Source organism: Calypte anna, chromosome 6 (genome assembly GCF_003957555.1).
Source record: "Calypte anna isolate BGI_N300 chromosome 6, bCalAnn1_v1.p, whole genome shotgun sequence".
In the NCBI taxonomy this organism is placed as follows: Eukaryota; Metazoa; Chordata; class Aves; order Apodiformes; family Trochilidae; genus Calypte; species Calypte anna.
The window spans coordinates 11639742-11661703 of NC_044252.1; the positions used below are offsets into that span (position 1 = coordinate 11639742).

General features: G+C 37.0%; 1 protein-coding gene across 1 annotated transcript in view; it reads right to left on the reverse strand.

Annotated features, from left to right (window-relative positions):
* CTNNA3 (catenin alpha 3) overlaps positions 1-21962 on the reverse strand; it is a 413054-nt gene that overhangs the window by 148078 nt on the left and 243014 nt on the right. The window contains exons 8-9 of the mRNA XM_030453097.1: positions 11750-11830; positions 9036-9188 (exon numbers count right to left, since the gene is read on the reverse strand). Coding sequence (XP_030308957.1) covers positions 9036-9188; positions 11750-11830 — 234 coding nt within the window. The remainder of the gene's footprint in view (positions 1-9035; positions 9189-11749; positions 11831-21962) is intronic.

A 21962-nucleotide genomic window follows, 5' to 3' on the forward strand; every position in this document is an offset into this window, starting at 1 on the left:
TCAAGTAGTTCTCTTACCATAATCCTTAGCTCTGATAAAGAACAGTAATGGGAAGCAATGTGCTCCCTATAGACTGGATGTTCAGAGGTTAAAACAACAGCTGTCACTGGCTGCTTGACATGTAGTTGTTTTAGACAAGACTCGGAAAAGCACAAAGTGAGATAATTTTTTAGGTTTTATTGCCTGCATCTTTCAGAGCTGTGGTGAGTCGCTTTCAGAACCCTATTTTTTGGGTCAATGTATTTAATACATAATTTTTATATAAAATGGTGTAGAAAATTGCATACAAAACCAGTGGCAAAATACGTCATCATCTTTTATATACATGTCAATGGCTGAAGTAGTGAGAATTTTCCCATTGTACCTGAAGTGAAATATTTACTGCTTGTGTAGAAAATGAAAAGCAACTTATTGCAATTCTTTGTTGAAACTGACTTTTGGCAGAGCTGTTTTCCACAAGAGGCAGATTTAAGAAGCTTTAGTGCAAGAGTGAGTCATCCTGTGTTTTGATTGAGAGAAAGGAAGAGTTTTCTTGTACCATGCTTTAAGTTACTGTCAATATGGATAAATTTTGATCACCAGATACTTATTAATATTTCCACTGTGCTGCATTTTGCAAGGATTTTGAGCAGTATGTTTAATGCTGGAAGTATATCATATGTACCATATGTAACTTCTTCCATATTGTTTGCCAGAATGGCATTGTAATTTTAACAGCACAGTTTTCACATCTATGTTTCACAAACCTCAATTTCTTTATAGAAATGCCACCAATTAATTGTTTTCTAAATAAAGAAGTTAATTCAAATAAACCCTTACAAGGACACTCTTAACTGAATTTAATGGTGACTAATTTTGAGTTAGTTAAATCCACTTATCTCTGTTTTGTTCCAGGCTCCATCATTGATCCACATAACAGACTTATTCTCCCCTTCTATCTTCTTCTACAGTTTATCTGTCTGATTTGCTACCTTTGAAGAACTTAATTTCTGTGAAAGATGAGCAGTGCCATGAGTTTGGTTCACATTAGTTCAAACACATTTTCTGGGTCCATCTCTTAGTTAAATAGAAAAAAATAGAAAAATAAAAATAGAAATAAACCCTAAATGTTATTTATACCTACCTTTAAAATAATAAAGGTCTTGTGATTCCACACACAACAGTTTGATTTTGTTGGAGTGGCAAAAAGCTATGAACTCTCCAGTAAAGGTGGTTTAAAGGAATCTCCCTTATCCTTATTGTTGTACTCTGCAATCCAGAGAGGGAATCACTCCAGATAAGGGGTCAGGAACCCTACATTACAAAGAGTTCCTGGACCCAAATTATAAGCTGTGAAGAAAAGTCCTCCCAACCCATTCAGAACATCAGTTTCATCTTTTTAAAAGCTAGTTTTAGAAGTAGCTGCAGGAACAACAGACAGTGAGTTGTTTTATTTAAGATTTTTTTTCATGAAATAAATTAACATCAAGTTTCTGTCAGTATTTCTATAGTCTGTTCCACTGCAATCTTGTACTTTGTTCCACTAGAAAGTGACAAAACTATTTATATATATATATATACTTCTAGAGCTCAATATTTTTTTTCTCCTTTAAATCTTAGCTTAATTTAAATGTTATTTATTTATTTATTTTTAAATAAGAATTTACCCTTAATAGATGTGCTGGATTTTCTGCCTTGGAAATCTTTATATTTACCATCAAACATATGTTCTACATGCCTTTGCTGTTCTATATCAACACCTGACAACACTGATGAACTTAAAATAGATGTGATGTCTGTTTCTGTCCATTTTTAAAAACAGATTCAGCCTTAAAAATCCTCATTTGTAAAGCTAGCATTTGGAACAGCCAATATTTGGAACATACCCAAAACTAAAAAAAAATACAAACTAAAGAAGAAAGGGCAAGAATTAGGCAATGAGCAAACCCCTCAAGTGGATGTATCAGAGTAGTAGATCTGAAGTCAGTGTTTTTAGATCAAACTACAGAGAATATGATATATTCCTTACTGAGGAAAGACAGAGAGTTCACTTCATCATTGCCTCCACCTCTCCTATTAAATCTCTCAGTCTCTGCTTGGTACAGCTGACCTTGACACACTGCAGTGGGAGATTTGCATCTATGCCAAAAGAAAAGATAATCACAGGATTCTTCCCTGCTCCCATCAAATTCCTTTTTTAATCTCAAGTTCCCCCAGCCTATCACTCCTCAGAAAGCATTACATCTCTTTGATAGATCAACTCAGAACAGCTTGTCAACTTTCCCAAACAAGAAATTTCTAATTACAGAAGACTTGCTTTTTTCCTTGTGTAGCTGTGACATCCCAGTCATTTTTACATATGTTCACAATTACGTATTTGTTCTCAATATCAGAATGTGTTTTGGTCTTTGGTAGAAGTGAACCAAAGGCCAGAACAGTATATTCACTAAAACCAGACATGTCTTATAAGAGACTGTAAAGTACAACAACACCCTTAAAACTTGCTATTAGTATTTTGTCAAAATTTTAAATAGTGTGCAACATAAGGCACCGCAGCCTAGAATAACCTCCATCTGAAGAACATTTAATGTGAATTTTGGTACTCATAAAAATTTGTGAGCTTCCGAGCATCCATTTCATATGTGGGAAGTGTTCCATACAATAGCCAAAGTGGGCATTTTAATGTTTGGTTTTGTTTTTTCTTTTTATTGTGTAACCAGGACTATTTCACTTCCTCTGCATAGCTGAGATGCTGTTAACATTTACAACAAAGAGATTCTGTTTTGGTCAATTATTGTGCAGCTACAATACTGCAAAGATATTAATCAAGGTATCTCAAATACTTTGCCACTGCTTCATCTTTTCAAATATCAGCATGGGCCACAGAGCACCACCTAATTCTACTGGTAAGTGTGGCTAACCTCTCGAGTGTCTGCATTTATAAATAGATGCTACAACCTGAAGGATAGAGAATAGCACAGGTATTTCAGAAACTCAGGAGAGAAGACATGTAAGAAAACAAGGAATGAGATTTTACCTGTAGTTGCTACTACAGTTTGAAACATCATCATCCCAGATCTGGTGTGTTTATTGTTTCCATTTCACTGATGTACTTTACCGATATGCATATATCTGAATATTGTTATGTCTTAAATAAATTTTTAAAGGAAAGGTTGTAACTGGCAAATGCTAGTTCAAAAGAGAGATATTTGTAAGAGATAAGTCCTCCAGCTGATTTACAAAGGTCTCTGGCTCATGAGGATAGTGTTTGTTTCTTAAATTACAATATGAGTAGTGAGTCAGTGCAGTGGGCAATTTAGCTTAACTCAATTAAAATTTCACATTCACAGATGAAAAGAAAAGATGTCCTTTCTCCTGACCTACTGTTTCTATTTGAGAATTTTTCATTTTCAGTTTAAAATATAAACCACCAAAAACCTCTTCTGATATTTCGGTTAATACTTCTAATTTCAACATCAAATTCATTGTTGGAGGAAGCTGTGTAAGAAAATGAACCTTTGTTTTTGTAACATTCAACTCAATCTATTGTATTTATATACAACACAATAACCTACAGATCAAGCATTCTTGATCATTCAAAAACAGATGCAAAAAATACACTGAAAAATAGGATACACCTGATTTAAAACTGCTATATGGAGCTCAAGAAAATGCATTATGTCACAAAAAAACCAGCATTCATCTCTCAAGGCTTAATTCATCTCACCTCACTACAGCTCTCTAGAAATTAAGACACCCAGATTAAACTGCTCATTAAGTCAAAGAAGAGACAGGCACTTAATACAAGGAAAAAAAAATCTTCTCTGGGAAATCTTTATCTTGGGTTGAGAAACTGCATAAATAAATTTTTGATTTGAGCAAAGACAAAAACAATCAAATCTCAGAATACATACCTGACTTTTTCACCTTCCAAAAAAAAAGACAAAACAAGTAAAATAAAATGTGATACTGGTGAGACAGGCAGTTATTTTCAGTATTGTTAGTATGTGTTCTAATATGAGCAGACAAGTAAATGTTTAAACTGAAAATAACAAATATCAATAGATTCTTTTACTTAAAACTGGATTTACATCCTAATCCTGTAACATCAAAATTGTTGCATATCTATCACTGTTGAACTTACTGACTAAAATATTAAAATAGATTTTTATGTCACTGGAGATGTGACTACACAGATTGAGGTTTCTGTAAAATTTATCATGCAAATCTCTGGAATCAAAGAAATATCATGAAAGGAAAATTAAAGCACTGATGTTTTTTTATCAATATGGCAACAACGGCACCATTTACAACTTGCGAAGTAACAATGACAAAGTGTATAGTAACATTTACAAAGGATGCATTAAGAGTAGGGAATAAAACTGTGCTGATTCAAATTTTGGCTCACTGATGATTTTGAGAATGCAGTTTATTACAGATATTTAGGTAGAACCAGAGGGATTCAAATTTAATTGTTCGGTGAGGTGAATTAATCTCCAAGTTTCTGAAGTGTCTCTGTCTGGTCTGGTTATCACTTTGCACTGATAATGCAATAATGCAGTGATAATGCAGGGACAATGCAAAATGGACTAGTAATGTCTATGCTGAAAAAAGACTATATTTTTTTTTTTCCCCTTCCTGGATAGTAAGCATGCTGGAATTGCAAACTTTACTCTATTTTTTTTCCTACATCACTAAGGACAGTTGTCTTGTGTTCACAGACAGCTGCTTCATGTCCTTAGAGGGTTTTTCAGCACCATACCTGTGGAGCCATCAGCCCCCTTAATCATAAACCCATGCTAATGGGCAGCTATTCCTTGCATTTGGGAAACATCACCTAACTAACAAGGGGAAAAGGACTCTAGCGTATCAGTTGGAGAGGCTCATAAGGAGGGCTTTAAACTAGGTTTGAAGGGGGATGGGGTTGAAACTGGGCTCTCCAGAAAGGGGCCTAAGGGTGGTCTGCCCAAGGTACGAGACAAACCAGCAGCCCAGCTAAAGTGCATGTACACCAATGCACGCAGCATGGGCAACAAACAAGAGGAGCTGGAAGCCATCATGCATCAGGAAAGCTATGATGTAGTCGCTATCACGGAAACGTGGTGGGATGACTCCCATGACTGGAGTGCTACTATAGGTGGCTACAGGCTTTTCAGAAGGGACAGGCAGGGTAGGAGAGGCGGAGGGGTAGCCCTATATGTTAGGGAGTCCCTTGACACTGTAGAAATTGAAGTCTGTAATAATAAGGTGGAGTGCCTGTGGATCAGAATCAAGGGGAAGGTCAACAAGGCTGATATTGTGATGGGAGTCTGTTACAGACCACCCAATCAAGATGATGAGGATGATGAAGTATTCTACAGGCAACTGGCGGATGTCTCCAAATCGTCATCCCTTGTTCTCGTGGGCGACTTTAACCTACCAGACATCTGCTGGGAACTCCACAGCACAGAGACGAAGCAGTCTAGAAGATTCCTGGAGTGTATAGAGGATAATTTCCTGCTCCAGCTAGTAAATGAGCCCACCAGGAATGGAGCCTCGCTTGACCTTCTTTTCACAAACAGAGAGGAGCTGGTGGGAGATGTGGTGGTCGGTGGTCGCCTGGGACTTAGTGACCATGAAATAATAAAGTTTTCAATATTCAGGGATACAAGGAGGGTCGTCAATAAGACCTCTACGCTGGACTTCCGAAGGGCAGATTTTGACCTCTTCAGAAGACTTGTTCGGAGTATACCCTGGGAGACAGACCTTGAAAACAGAGGGGTACAGGAGGGTTGGTCGTACTTCAAGGAACAAGTTCTGAAAGCACAGGAGCAGGCTGTCCCAGTATGCCGAAAAGCGAGCCGGCGGGGAAGACGACCGGCCTGGCTGAATTGGGAGACTCTGAAAGAAATTAGGGTTAAGAGGAGGGCCTACCAATTATGGAAAAAAGGGATAACTACTGAGGAAGAATTTAGGAATATTGTTAAGTCATGTCGAAAGAAAATCAGAGACACAAAAGCACAATGTGAACGGAATCTCGCCACCTCTGTGAAGGATAACAAAAAGTCCTTCTACAGATACATTAGCAGCAAAAGAAGGGGCAGGGAAAATATCCATTCTTTACTGGACACGAGTGGGAATATAGTTGTTAAAGATGAAGAAAAGGCTGAGGTATTTAACACCTTCTTTACCTCAGTTTTCAGCGGAAAGACAGGTTACCCTGAAGACGGATGGCTTCTGGAGCTCATAGAAAGTGACATGGATCTAAACAGCCCCCCTGTAATCCTGAAGGACACAGTCTGTGACCTACTGCGATGCTTGGATCCCCACAAGTCTATGGGACCAGATGGGATCCACCCAAGGGTAATGAAGGAGCTGGCAGAAGAGCTCGCCAAGCCTCTCGCTATCATCTACCAACAGTCCTGGCTCACTGGGGACATCCCAGATGATTGGAAATTGGCGAATGTCACGCCAATCCACAAAAAGGGCCGGAAAGAGGACCCAGGAAACTACAGGCCCGTCAGCCTGACCTCAGTGCCTGGCAGGGTCATGGAACAGATCATCCTCAGTGCAATCACACAGCACCTGCAGGATGGGCAAGGGATCAGACCCAGCCAGCACGGTTTTAGGAAGGGCAGGTCATGCCTGACCAACCTGATCTCCTTTTATGATCAGGTGACCCGACTGGTGGATGAGGGGAGGGCTGTGGATGTGGTCTACCTAGACTTCAGCAAAGCCTTTGACACCGTCTCCCACAGCATCCTCCTGAAAAAACTGTCAGCCCGCAGCTTGGACAGGAGCACCCTGTGCTGGGTTAGGAACTGGCTGGAGGGCCGGGCCCAGAGAGTGGTGCTGAACGGGGCTGCATCCAGTTGGCGGCCGGTCACTAGTGGTGTCCCCCAGGGATCAGTGTTGGGCCCAGTTCTGTTCAACATCTTCATTGATGATTTAGATGAGGGGATTGAGTCCATCATCAGCAAATTCGCAGACGACACTAAGCTGGGGGGGAGTGTTGATCAACTAGAAGGCAGGAGGGCTCTGCAGAGGGACCTGGACAGACTGGAGAGTTGGGCTGATTCCAACGGGATGAGGTTTAACACGGCCAAGTGCCGGGTCCTGCACTTTGGCCACAACAACCCCATGCAGCGCTACAGGCTGGGGACAGAGTGGCTGGAGAGCAGCCAGGCAGAAAAGGACCTGGGAGTCTGGATCGACAAGAAGCTGAACATGAGCCAGCAGTGTGCCCAGGTGGCCAAGAAAGCCAATGGCATCCTGGCCTGTATCCGGAACAGCATTGCCAGCAGGTCCAAGGAAGTGATTCTGCCCCTGTACTCAGCCCTCGTGAGGCCACACCTTGAGTACTGTGTCCAGTTCTGGGCCCCCCAGTTCAGGAAGGATATCGAGGTTCTGGAGCAGGTCCAAAGAAGGGCAACCAGGCTGGTGAAGGGACTCGAGCATAGACCCTACGAGGAGAGGCTGAGAGAACTGGGGTTGTTCAGCCTAAAGAAGAGGCGGCTCAGGGGAGACCTCATCGCTCTCTACAACTACCTGAAAGGAGGGTGTAGCCAGGTGGGGGTTGGGCTCTTTTACCAAACAACTTTCAACAAGACAAGAGGGCATGGACTTAAGTTGTGCCAGGGGAAGTTTAGGTTAGATATTAGAAAGAATTTCTTTACGGAAAGAGTGATCCGTCATTGGAATGGGCTGCCCAGGGAAGTGGTGGATTCTCCGTCCCTGGAGATATTTAAAAAAAGACTGGATGTGGTACTCAGTGCCATGGTCTAGCAACCGCAACGGTGGTTCAAGGGTTGGACTCGATGATCTCTGAGGTCCCTTCCAACCCAGCCAATTCTATGATTCTATGATATTAAACCCCATTCATATTGGATTTATAGGATCACATCTTCTAAACTGAATAATGATTTGGGTATTTCAGCTGCACTGGACTCAATTCCAAATTCAGTAAATTTATCTAATCTTCAGAGATCACTGGTTCTTTCTGAAAATCAAACTATTTCAGGCTGGTTTATCTTCAGTATTAAATATCTGAAAAACTTCTAGAATTCTGGGTTTGTATTTTAATTTCAATTTGATTTTGCAGCATGGTCTAAATGAGACACTCTTGTAAATTGGAGAGTAATAACTAGTATAATTCTGTAACTACATAACCATAAAGAGAAACATAAATGCATTACCCTGCTTTTACAGATTTGTCTTGCATTATCTGTAGATCACCCAAGATAAATGAAGTCATCCTCAGCCAATTAGTTTTCCTGAGTAAATTTTCAGGCACAGAGTGAATTCACCTATTGGTCTCATTTTTGCATTACTGCACAGAAAAGCATTAAAAGTTTTTAAAAACCCTAAAAAATTAGCAGTGCATTTCTTAAAGGAACTTGAGAAAATGTTCCTGCAACACCCATTCTTGCAGTATGCCAGCAGTGTTTCAAACTCCAGTTCAAATGAATTCAGGTCAGTCCAACAAAGATTTCACTCCAATTATATTTCCAGATTTCTAAGCATATCATTTCTAAGAAGTATCATTTACACATAATAAAGAAATACATCCTTTAGAAATGAATACTGAGTATACAACTTATGAAAGTCAATTTATTCAGCATATACACCAATGTGCTTTAAGTCTGCTAGAGGGTTCATTACTCTAAACTGTGTCATCATTTTCTTTTCAGCATATCATTACACAGGCTATAAACTTTCAAAGTGAGAAAGCTGGCAAACAACTAATACCAATGCAGTGTCTCATGTAGTTTAGGTAGTAGTATGCTGAATACTCTGAGCTAATACTCCTTAGAATCACACATTTCCCACTGAAACACAAGTTCCCACTGAATACTTTTTGGAAAGGCTTACACTAATTTCTCCAAATAGAATTCCCAACCACCTAATTTCCATGCAAAAATGGAGTATGTTTACTATTACCCTAGGGAATGTATGTATTCTTTCCTGAAATGCCAGGCTTGATTCCTTTATAATATCTGCCAGCAAAAGAAATGTTTAGAGGTAAGTCACTTATACCATGGATTAAAAAAAAAAAAGACTAACTCCACCAAACATACCTCCACAAGCCTGCTGGTATGTTCTCGAAAAATAGCAGCATATTCTTTTATTTCTTTATCTCTTCCATTTTTAGCAGCTTCAATGAGAACTAGAAGTGGAACAGTGGTATCTAAGAAGGAGTCTGAGATGTGATCTATAATGGCCTTGCGGAGCTGCAAAAGAAAGCATTACATCAGTATCTGCCAACTGGGCTGTTATTAAAGCCCACTGTAATTGTTGTCTCTTAGTATTTTGAAACAAATATATGCTCTGTATTCCTGCATTACTTGAAGGATTATGAGCCTGAAGCTTACTGTGGCTGCAATTTATTTATTACACAGAAAAATGTAATTAGTTATAGGGATAATTTTAATAACTATGTAAATATACATGTTCATGTGTGAAAATATGTGTGCATGAGTGCAGATGCATAAAACACTTAAAAGATGCACTAGTGCTCATGAAATAAAGGGAGACAAATAGTCATGTTCTTTAATGGGCAGATGACTTAACTGATTCAACACCTAATGCTGCAAGAAAGCCTAATGTCTCCTGGGTATTCTCTCTTGAAATTCAGACGATAAGGGAGAAGGGTGTTTCATTTTAGAAAATATAAATGTAATTATGATTGTAGTCTACGGTACATGTTTTCAGAGTTGAAAAATTACCCAAATATTTTCAACCTTGTTGGATAACCCGATGATACAGTATGATAGCAAAATGGTGGCCTTCATGATAATGATATCAAAAAGATAGCTAATTATGCCATCTGATAATAGGTTAATAGATTAAGAAAAACTATAAATTAGTTTAACATTCAAGTTTCTCTATTTAAAATTAATTTTTATTTAAGTTCTTAAATTATTACAGAAGTGTAACATTCTGCTACAAATTTATATTATAATTAGGTTTCACATAAACTTAGATCACTGGGGCATAACTTCACTTAAGAAGTTATTTTCCATAGCCCAGACTGTAGGACTTTTGCAGCCTTAATGTATTGTTTGAAGACCAGTGACTGCAATGACCTTAGTCATATGCATGAGGCATCCAATTTTCAAACCTAATTTTATCTCTCAGCACATAATTCTTTGCTGCAGCTTTTTACTGGTTTGCTTGGTTTAATTAACCTTTCACATATAAATTATCATTATTATTTTGTTCTAAGAAATCCTCTACCCTGCAATTAGACAGTGAAACACATCTTAAAAAAAAAAACAAAAAAACAGAAAAGAAGAAAAAAAAAAGCTGTGTCTTTGCTGAATACAAACAAGTTTGAAATTATGTTCCTGTTTCAGCTATGTGAGGGAATACATGAAGCTGAGATTTTCAGAAAAAAGACAGCTTGTGTAGCATTTAAGAAATACCACTCAGCACAAAGAAAGGAACACAACAAAAAGAAAAGGTAACATCTGAAGCAGTATCTATTTCTCTTCATCCTGATCATAAGAATAATTTTTTCCAGTACTCAGTAAGTCTCTTTTGTTACTCTGGCCACCTCTGGAGCAAAATGCTGAAAGCTAAGCAACCACATAGTGAGACATATAAACAGACAAAGAACAGCACCAGTGGTGCTAGCAGGCAACACTAGGGAAATTTTTGTGCTATGTAAGGGACACAATCAGAAGAGAGAAAGCAGAGAGAGGACGATGTCTGACAAATTGTTTTATTTTTAAGGTGCAAGTTCTTATTTTCATCCTGTAGTCTGACTGTTATAGAAGTGGAAGCATGGAAAGGTTTTAATTTTATATCAAAGTGCATTAAAAATGACAGCCAAGTTCCTAAAATGAATACCAATAATTTAATTTGAAAAGCCAGAGATTCTTAAAACTTCCAGAATATACTGTTCTTCAAGTCTTGACAGATACAAACCTTCCTTCAGTTTACTTACTGTAGTCTACAAAGTTGTTTCACAGAGGCCTATGGCATAACCCACAACCCGGTGATGACTGGGTAGCATTTATATGATGGTTTTGTTTATTGTGTACTACACGGAAGAGATATCAATAGCAGAACTTCACAAGGTTTCATCTTCAACTCCAATTTTGCAGAGGCAATCCCAGTAATTGACTGAGAGCAGAATATATTGGGCACAAAATAGCCCTGAATTCACTGTGAGTGCCCAATGTAATATCAGCTGTAGTACACAGTTCCATTCAAAATTAAAAAAAATAAATAAAGTATTGTAAAAGCTGTGAGTGGAGACCAAAAAACAATATTCATGTTTCTAGTAAAAGTTCTGAGAGACAGAATAATGTTTGGTCCATGGTTTTAGGATACTGGGATGTAAAAGGGGTGGACTATGGACCAAGTATTCTAAGGACCCTTTTTGTTGTATGAGTCCTCACAACTGTAAAGAACTGAACACAGTGGTCCAGTGTTCACTTCAAGGTATCTTTTTCAACAGCAAATAATAATTCAAGCTTATTTAAAATAAAACAAATCTTTATGTCCAAAGCACATTACTGATATGTTTCTATAGTTAATACTTGCATACATACACATTCAGGCTTTGGTGTCTTCACATACATATATTCAGCCAGTATCATTTCTTAGGATTTTTTCCCAGCATTTGGAATATTTGTATGTATGTATTGTGTGGAACAGTGTCACTATCCCCACTGATTTTTAAATGTAGAAGTAATCTTTATTTTCAATAAACCTGAAAATAGCAACTTGGGAAACCATCCTTCAGGTCTCCTTTTCTATCTTTTCGGTTCCTCAGGTTGCTCACCTGCCTGCGGAGATCTCTTGTCTTCTTGCACATACTATCTATTGCAACATTCAAGGCATTACTTCTCTCTTTCTTGTCTGCCTGTAATAAATACAACATAAAACACAATGATGGTTACTTGTGATCTCCTAGCAAGCACATTCTTTATATCCTCAGTTCATCAGGGCATTTGGTAAATCACACATGCTGAAGATAATTTTTTTTTTTTCAATACTTTTCAGGACCCAGTAGCACAATATTCACAGAATGACAATATGTGATGTTAAGCATAAAATCTGCTGAGTCAAAACATACACTTTAGTAGCAGCATGTAAGAATGAAATGGAACACTTTCAATCTTCTGAATTGCTATAGTACTCTTTATATACTCCAGAATTACTTACAGAACAAGACCTATATAATAATTATTATTACAACAAACATTATTGATGCTAATCCATCATCACCATATTCATATGAAAAATCATGTTATCTCTCTCCAACCAGCTGATAAATTGAGGTGCCCACACTGCAGTTTGGCAGTGCTTTAGTGTGCAGCATTATTTTACTCCTGTAAAACAGAATGGGTGAGTTTCAAAATGTCCAAGATGTTGCAGTGCAAACATTGTCAATGCAAATGGACAATCTCTTCATTTAGCAGCTCATTCATTCTCAGCATCAATAGAAGACTGAGCTCTTGAAATATCTGAGTAGTATTGCAACATTCAGTTTTATACTTTCTAAACAATCAATGTTTTCTTTCTATCTACAAACAAAGTTCTTATATCATTATTTGCTATTTGAAAGGTATAGCTTAGACTTTTCTTGTACTCTTCAGCATTTTTTCTATACATTAGCACAGTAGTTCCGTGTCTACTGGTTGTTTTGAATAATCTTTTCTTTCATGGTAGAAGATAAGCCATATGAAGAACCAAACTGCCCAATGAACTCTGTGTCTCTAAAGCAATCACTTATTCCTCACTGTGTTGGACTGTCCATGTCCAAAGGGAAACAAAAAGCCACAAACAGAGGAAGTATCCTTACACAAAGTACTTAAGTCAGTACACATTAGGCTTCAGGGGAAAGGACCAGATTCTCATATATATTAAAAAAATAGCTTTGTATCCTGACCACAATATTTGGCCTTCAGTTATAGTGCACTAGGAAGCCTGTAAGACAAACACGACTGTCTCATTCTGTAAATCATACTGAAATTAATACCAGTGAAAACCAAAGTGGCAGTATCTTGTTAGGTACATGGGTGTATAACCTTGTTATGTACCATATATCATACTTCAGTCAGAGATAATTCCTTGCTAAAAATATGTAGTAATCCATGAACAGACCAATATGCTTAAAGCAAAGACTGGAGATAATTAGGAAAGATGTCCTACAGGAAAAGTGAATGAGTAATGCAATAAATGCCTTGAAATGGTCAGTACATTCTCTATTAACTGAAAACAATTAATTTTAACAATCAGGCTTATTTATTCAGGGTGACTCAAATTTTCCAACTGCTTTCTGTTTCTGAAATTGCTTACAGTCACCAGAAAGAGCAAACATAGGTCTTGGAGAGAGGTCTGAACTTCACCTTGAAACCTTCAAAGAACCCCTAAATGTAGATACTGACTTTCTATTTCATTGTAATATGACCCTTTCTGAAACCAATGCTTGCATAGGAACAGAAATAAATAATGACTCTTCTACTGTTTTGCAAGATATTGTCAACCTTGACAGCAAAACTGATCCCATCTAAGGCACTAGATAAACAGGAGCAGTAAAAGCATTGTGGATATAACTCAGCTTATTCACATGCAGTTCCAAATTACAAAGATGCAGCTCCACATTGGCACATCCTTTAAAAGCTTTATATTTAGAGTCTAATTTTCTAAGAAGACAGAATCAATGTAAAATATTGGGATTTTTTTCAAGTTCTCTAGTAAGGTGTAATTTTGAAGGTGGTAACTAATGGTACAACTGGCTCTAAGCAAACCTAAATCTTTGAGGCAGCTAATATGAAATAACCCAATTCAGCAAGTGTCATAAAAATATTGAACAGTGAACAAAGGAAAAAATACTTTATTTGCAAATTCCAAACATAAATGTCAATAGTCAATGTCTAGAAAGCAAACTAACTATAATTGAAGTTATTCTTCACCTTGTGTTTCCTCCAAGAACTAAATACTTTGTAAAATGCAGACTACAGAATGTGGACAGTTCCACATTGTGAGTAACCTCATAACTGCAGGCTCTGATTCTTCCTTGGAGAAATTTAAACCTCAAAAAACCACATTATTGTTTGGCTTCTTATAAAAATTGAAGTCTTTCCAAATTGTTTAGTCCATTAAAGCCAGGGGGACACACACCTGACTACAAAAGTCTACTGTGGCAGTACTTTTCAAAATTAATGGCCTCATGCTGTGCCATCCAGCTTCTGGAAGGTATTGCCCTTTGGTTCCAAGTACTTTTAAATTCCAAATCAGTCCTTTAAATCAAGTGCATATTCCTCTGCAGACTTCCATCTCAGGTATGTATGTGACAGTTCAAGATCTACAGCTACACCACACCACAGAAACAACAAAAGGGTCCCAGAAACATCCTGGGACAATGGTGGGAACAACGTAACACTGCATGAAGGCCCAAACCAGCAGTGTTTGAATAATCTCTTCAAAGTTTTTGCCAAAGTGAGGACTCATAGCAGCTATTTCCATACGGATAGCCTCCCTGCCTCTGATGCCTCCTTCCTGAGGAACAAGGAACTAGAGCCAGAGGATCTAAACCCTTCTCCCACCAGTGGGCCTTATTCCATCTATCTGCTTGCCACCAGCCTGAGGTGTGAGCCTCCTCCCTGCCTCTTGCTCCCTGCGCTGCCCCTGATGCTGCCGAGTCTGAACAGAAACTGCTCTGGCATTAGGCCCACTGGACACCCCATTTTTCTTGGAACATCTTAAGCATACTATTACCAAACCATGAAAATCAAGCTTCAGCTGTCTGTCATCTAACAGGGCTTTGTACCCAAACGTATCTGGCTTCGCAGCTCAATCTAATATTAAGAGCTCTCAAGTAAGTTTTCTTTCTTACTGCCTTTTTGTCTCATTTTAGACTGATAAATCCTTCAGCCCCGTTATTGTTCACTGTAGCAGGAAGAGCCTTTCTTGCTCCTGAGGCTCAACGAGCTACTGGCTTCTCCCTTGCCTCGCATCAGAATGAGCTGAGCTTCTCTCTGTGGGTGTGTGTCCCACCTTTATTGGCCCCCTGGTAATAGGGGACCTGCCCTAACCAGGCACAGGTGGACTCACACCCACTCTTTGGCAACTCGAGGCACCTGGTTTATCTTGTTTCTCTACAGTTCACTCCCACTCCTGCAGTTCCCAGCAGAGTAGTAACAAAAATTCTTGTAATCAATAGGCAGAGCCAAAGAAATTTAAATGCTGTTAAGAATGTCTTTTACTTCCTTATAGCAATTTGTATAACACTAGAACCTAGGTATATTTACTCCTTATATGCAGAATTGATGGAAACAACATTTTACCCATCAAATCTTCAACTTGCTCCTCCTAAGTACAACTTCCAAATAAAAAGCAAAGATCCCTTGTGGAAAGTCATATCTCTAGTTAAATAAACCAAAACTGTGATCTTCTCCAAAGCTACAGTTCTCAATGGACAAGTTTGTGTCCAATTTGAACACAAAAGGAAGGCAGCTGCTAGCAATTCTGTTTTTCAAGTCTGTCTGATGCTTTTAAACAAACTTTAAAAAAAATTTCCTAATTCCCCATCCTGAAAGTGGATAGGAATAACTTTTTGAGTGCAAATAATCCCATAGAAACAATGGGAATATCTAGATGCATGGAAAATTACATTCTATGTTTTTCTACAGTTTTAGTGGGGCTTTTTGCAGAATCTTTAAGGATTCAGCAGTGCCATCTTATTAACTGCTACCTGAGAAATCTCTTAAATGAACATTTTAGATGTTCTTCAAGGTATCCTCTGAGAAGACAGTAAAGGCAGAACTTGGCATTTCTGACTTTTTAAGAATAAAAATTATTTTGAAAAGGCAGAAGCTTCAAGGCTTTTTCATACAGCGTTTCAAAGCATGTTTTTACTGTACATGAAAAACCTGCAGAAGGAAATTAATTTAGAAGTATGTTTATCATCTTTTTTAATATGAGAAAGACAAAGAATGAATAAGCTATGAGTATTTTAAGTTGAAAATCACTATATTTACTCAATAACACAATATCCCTCGCCCAATAAACCATGCCCGTGCACTTTTTTTAAAGACAAATGACTCATGAAAACCTTCTTCAGTGAAAAACAAGTAAGTATATTTTTAAAAGGGTGGGAAAAAAGCCAGGGAAAAAAAAAAACAACAGAACCCCCCAAAAACCTACAAAAAACAAGGGCATGGAAAATCATATGCAACTGAGCAAATAAGAAATCTTTCATGCAGAACTGTTCCTCATTATAGGTGTTTTTTTCTTCTCAACTGCTTCAATACGAGGTTGTCATTTTTTTCCTCTTCAAGCCATCACAGACATCTCCCTACAGATCCAATGCTGTGAGATGTGAAGTATCTCATAAGAAATGAATTACCACAAACTCTATCAATATCAACTGGACTACCAATGGCTCTCCTCACTGGGTAAATTACCTTTTCTCAATCAATATGAAGGAAAATCTTGAATGTAAAGGGTCTCATTATAACTCTCTTTTAGCATTTAGTTATATCTAGGTCTTAATACTGCAAAACAAATTTAATTCTAAATAAACAAGCATAAAACAGCTTAACAGTTACTGAGTAATACTATAATAAAAATAAATAAATAACTAAAAAAATAACAAAAACTACCACTCATAAATTTTCTGATCCCAATTAATCATAAATTCTCAGAAGTAATTAGGCAGCTGGAATATGCATAATATTGCATGTTCTAATCTGCCCTCCAAAACATCAGTGCCAGGAAAGTGAAGCTGGTGCAGGTAGCCATAGCCAGAGTATCTCAAAGGACTCTTGAAAGTGACTGTGAACAGGACAAAGGACATAAGGAGAAACCTATGCCATTTTCTATTCTTATTGTTTCTTCTGATATCTCGTATCAGTTTTTCTCTTATCTTTTTCACACAGGCAATTACAGAAATTTAATCATAACTCTCAGGTGATGCTAAAAATTCCCTATGCTTTTCTACTACTTATTTGGTTAAAAAAGTCACAGGAAGTGAATGTGTCACAAGGGTGCAAAGCAAATATAATGATCACTTACTATTTCTAATACAAAATCAGCAGCCATGGGTACTTCATATCATAAAGCACAATGGTTTGTATTTCAACTTGAAAACTATTGAAGGAATCAGCAGGAAGTTAAAAAGTTAAGTCTTTTGATTCAGACATTTTTTTTAATCAGACATTACAGCTATTCACTGATGATGCAGGAAAGAAAGGCAAATGTAGCTAGAAATAGAGCAATATCCATACTATCAAACTGACAACAAGAAGCACACTTAAGGTGAATCTGCTTTTCACTAAGAAGCAATTTTCTAAGGTCCTAGTACAGAAGTTTTTAATTGAATATCCATCTACTATTCACCAAAGTGTTCTGGCAGCTTTACAGCAGGAAAATAGGAAATTAGTTGGAGAAAAGCTCATCCTGCAGTAGCAGCACAAGACTTTCCTATGATGAACTATCATATAAATTGCTTGGAGATTATATGCTGCTGTGAGAGAGAGGAATAGGATGGAGGGGGAAGAAAATTCAGAATAAAATACACTACAGTTGCTGAGACAGTCCTCCTCATCCAGATTGTTTAAAGGTCTTAGCTATACTTTAAATCAAATGTTATGGTCTTAAACAGGCATCATAAACAGGGAAAAATGGCAAGTGCTAAATTACTTGAATTCTTCCATACCTGGGGACAGACTGAGTCAGTACAAGTTTCAAAGTGCCATTTCTGGAGTAAAGCAAAGGCACATCCTGCCTTTTTCCAGACAAAAAAAAACAGCCTTACTGTGGTTTTAGATGTGGTATTTTTATGTACTATATAAACAGATTCCTATGGACTCAAGAACATAACAGCATTCAATACACACACAAACATATATTAAAAAAAAAGAAATCTAGTGATTACAATTACGTTTCTGAAAAAAAAGTCTTCCTAGCCACTTCGTACCATTCAGTAACATCACACTTTCTCCTTATATTCCTATTATATCAGAGAGTAACATCAAAAAGGACAGCAGAACTGTAAAACTAAGAAGGCAACTTTTTTTTCTGTTATGAAGCTTGCTACACTGAAATATTATTATTTAGTATTTTTAATATTTTTAACCTCTATGATCCTATTCAAAATCACATATAGAGCAGACATATCATGACTTTTCTTTAGCTGAAAACAAGCATCCCCTTGTATCACTGGGTAACGAAGATTGATTTCCCTATCTGATATTTCAGCTATGCACATCCCACTTGTAATTCCACTTGTATTATTCTAAGAAAAAAACCCAAATAAACTGGCAGTTATTTTCACTAATACATAACTCATACTCTATAATATTTCTGTGGAATGAGTTGAAGGAAGATGTTTGACAAAAAATGGGTGGAATCATGAAAGAACTTGTCCCCAGACAAAGAAAACCAGCTTCTTGTCAAAGACTTCTCATTAGGCCAAGTTTCATCACTTCAGCTACCATGCATGTTATGGATTCATTTGTTGGCCTTTTTTAAAATAACTTTTCTTTTAAATAAAAGGCTAAAGGCTGAAACCCCAAATAGCCAAAACATCATTCCATGCACTTACGTATTATATTTATTACCAAATCACTTTCTAATCCAGAGCAATTAATTTAACTTAACACCATAATGTGATGTAACTCGTGAATCTAGGAGGTTGGGAGCCACTTAAGAATGCACAGCAAGTGAAAATCCAGCTTTTGGGAAGAGGACTAAGGCCAGTGGTTTAAACATTTAGTTCTCAAATTCACAAATACATCAGCTAAACACTCATCATCATCCTATGCATATAATGAACCCAGAGTGTATACATTCCTTTATACATATCTTCTATACAGAAGACTATAAAATAACAGGTAGCAACATCAGATGTTTTGGGGATTATCAAAGCAAATAATAATGGATGTAATCTGTTCACCAGGTGAATTCACTCTAGAATAAACCATGCCATTACTTAGAGCAAAACAATGAAATTACTCCAAAGTGTTAGTCCCAGAAAATTGTGACTAAAAGTTTTCATCCTTTAGGTGTTATTTTTAAAAAATCACTATTGGTAACTAGAGAAAATCTATTCTACTTCAGATAGTTTCTGCTGTTAGCACTTACAGAGGAAAGAACATGAAAGAGATTGATAAAAGAGCGCTTGAATGACCCTTTTACACTGACAACTGCTAGCAAAGAGGCCATTGCATAGCCATTTATTTAGCAGATTGATTTGGACAGTGAAAAAATGGAGCATTACTGCAGCTGTTGGGTTATATCCTCAGTACAAGTTTGAGTATCCTGGGTTTCTGTGCTATAAGAGAGGAAAAAAAGCGATTTGTTAAACGTAGCAGCTAAAAAATGGAGCAAGGGAGGATGTATGGGATGGCATGCAGGGAAGACAACTGAAAATTACAGTCTCCTACAGGGCAGGGATTTGCAGAATTCTGCATGAGATCAAGTAAGTCTGCTATTCAGGGCATATTCTTCTGCAGTCCTATGCAGACATTCTCTGAGGTTTCTTCCTATTTATTTTTAAACAGAAAAAAACCCAATATACCTGTGGAAAAACTGAAGCTAACCATGCAACATTCTTGACATTCTAATGAAGTGTTGAAAGTTCTTTTTCAGCAGGACTTTTAGTTTAAACATTGTACAGAATTTTTTTCAAATTGAGGTTTCCAAATGTCACGTTTAATTTTTTTTAACTATTTATATCCTTATTTAGTAAAAGAATAACTGTACTTTAAATTAACCTAAACTTGCCTAAAGCTGTTATCAGCTCCATGAAAAATATAGCAAAAAAAGAAAAGGAAACAAAATTATCTATGTAGAACAGAATCAGTAAAAATATAACTAGGAATTATGCTGGGCAAAGCCAGAGGCAGATGGAAGATTCCTTAAAGGTTTAAGAGATCTTCATGTAGGTTAAAATCCTGTGCTGATGCATCATTAATACAGAGTAAGCTTTAACTGACAGGCATCAGTGACCATCAAGTAAAAGGTAATAAAAAGTCCTTGATGAAATTAAAGAAAAATTAAGGAGAAATATTAATATATGGCTGGAAGGAGACTTAAAGGAAGCATGCTGGCTTGTGGCTACAGAAGGCAAGGGTCACACAGGCTGATGAGGTCTGGAGGCCAAGAGGAACATGCCCCGTAGAGGTCTGGCCTTTAATTTAACAGTGGGTTTCACACTTTCAGTAGTGCTCATAGATTCACAGATAATGAAGCCATGGGTAATATAAATGCTCTGTAAGAGATAGTGAACAGCTGGCAGTCTGGTTACAGCATTTTGTAATGACCCCAGTTACCTCACTTGAAGTAGATCCAAGGAAGATGTCTGGATACGTGATGGCATGACCTAGTTTCATGGACTGTCACTGCTGAACATCTTATCAGAAGCAAAAAACCTAATGGATCCAGATTAGATTTTTAGTGAGGAATAACATATTTTTATCTTACTCAAGTTATGAAGAGATCAATAAAACTCATAAACACAGGGTCTAGCAAAAGCTGTCTTGAAAGCAGGCAAGCATTCTGCTTCTTTAATACACTGTGCTCATTTGATATATCTTTATTGGCATAATATCAGAGATATGGTGGTACACTGCCACCATACAGCAGGAAAAAAATAAAAGGTGATGAGAAAAGCAGCTAAAAAATCAGAAAATAATAAAGTTATTTCACTAATACAGTAATATCACAGAGCTCAAACAATATTTTTTCTTTGCAAATTTATACTCATTCCTTCTCTTTTGAAGAAATAAATACGTGACTGGAATCTAAGGAGTTACCTGTTCTTTCTATAAGTATGTGTTACTGAATTATATGTAAATTTTAAAGAAGATTAAGAGAAAAAGGTAAAATGGGATCATTGTAGACATTTTTCACTAGTTGTACTGTACATATAGATTTAGACAGACACATTTATAGTCAAGAAGTATTCAGGTTGTGTTATAATCACCTATAACAGGGTCTTAAAAGATATGCTGTCTGTTTCCCCAGTCTAAAAGTAGGCTGATAAAACACAACAGATTTGAAGAAGCATCTTGAATCCACCATCTCCCTGACACTTCAAGTTTTGTTGCAATTAATTATATATCTGTGCATTTGATGATACACACAGAAGTATTGTTCAAACACATTGCAATATGCACATTTAAATATGCAAATATAAACACAGATAAAAAACAGGATGTATCTCATTTACTTTATAACATTGAATCACTTCAAATATCAACTCCTGATGAAATACATAATACATATTACAAAACTTGGTGCTGAAAGTATAACTTCAGTTTGGCTTCATCTCTTATATACAATAAATAAATTCAAAATACACTTGTTATTTCAAAATACACATCAATGTAACATGCTTCCAAACTGCCATAGCACACACTGCCTAAATACAAATCTGTGTGAAGATTTCCCTTATCAAACTACTTAAATTTACCACAGTGAAGGTACACATTTAAATTCCTCTCTTTCAGGGATATTAAAGCATACATATGCTGAGTTTTACCTAGAGAGTAACTAGAGTATGTGACCCAATTCAGGCAAAATGCCTCTGTGATCACATGACAGTACTGTATATTAAAAACAAATAAAATAAATGAACATACCACATTAATAGAATCCAAAAAATACAAGAGCAATTGTACATGAAAAAGCTTAATATCAGATTGTGCTGATGGCATGAGAAAATGGATGCTGCAGTAAACTGTATTACATAAAGAGCAAATCTCATGTTATAGTGTATCTGAGTAGAATGTTAATAAGAACAAAATCAAAATGGTAAAAAAAGAGAGTGGGAAAGCTAAGCAGAAAAGGCCAAGTAAATATTCCAGGCAAGGTTTGTTCTATAACTACAAAAGAAAAATTAAATTATAAATTATGGAAGAGTAGTTTCCTACACACAAGGAATGAATGAGAAGGGGAGCTGGAACTGAAATGGTTGCAGAACTGGGGCTTGGTTTTGCTTGCTTTAAGACTATCAACCCCAGGCTCATGATTTATAATTTTTT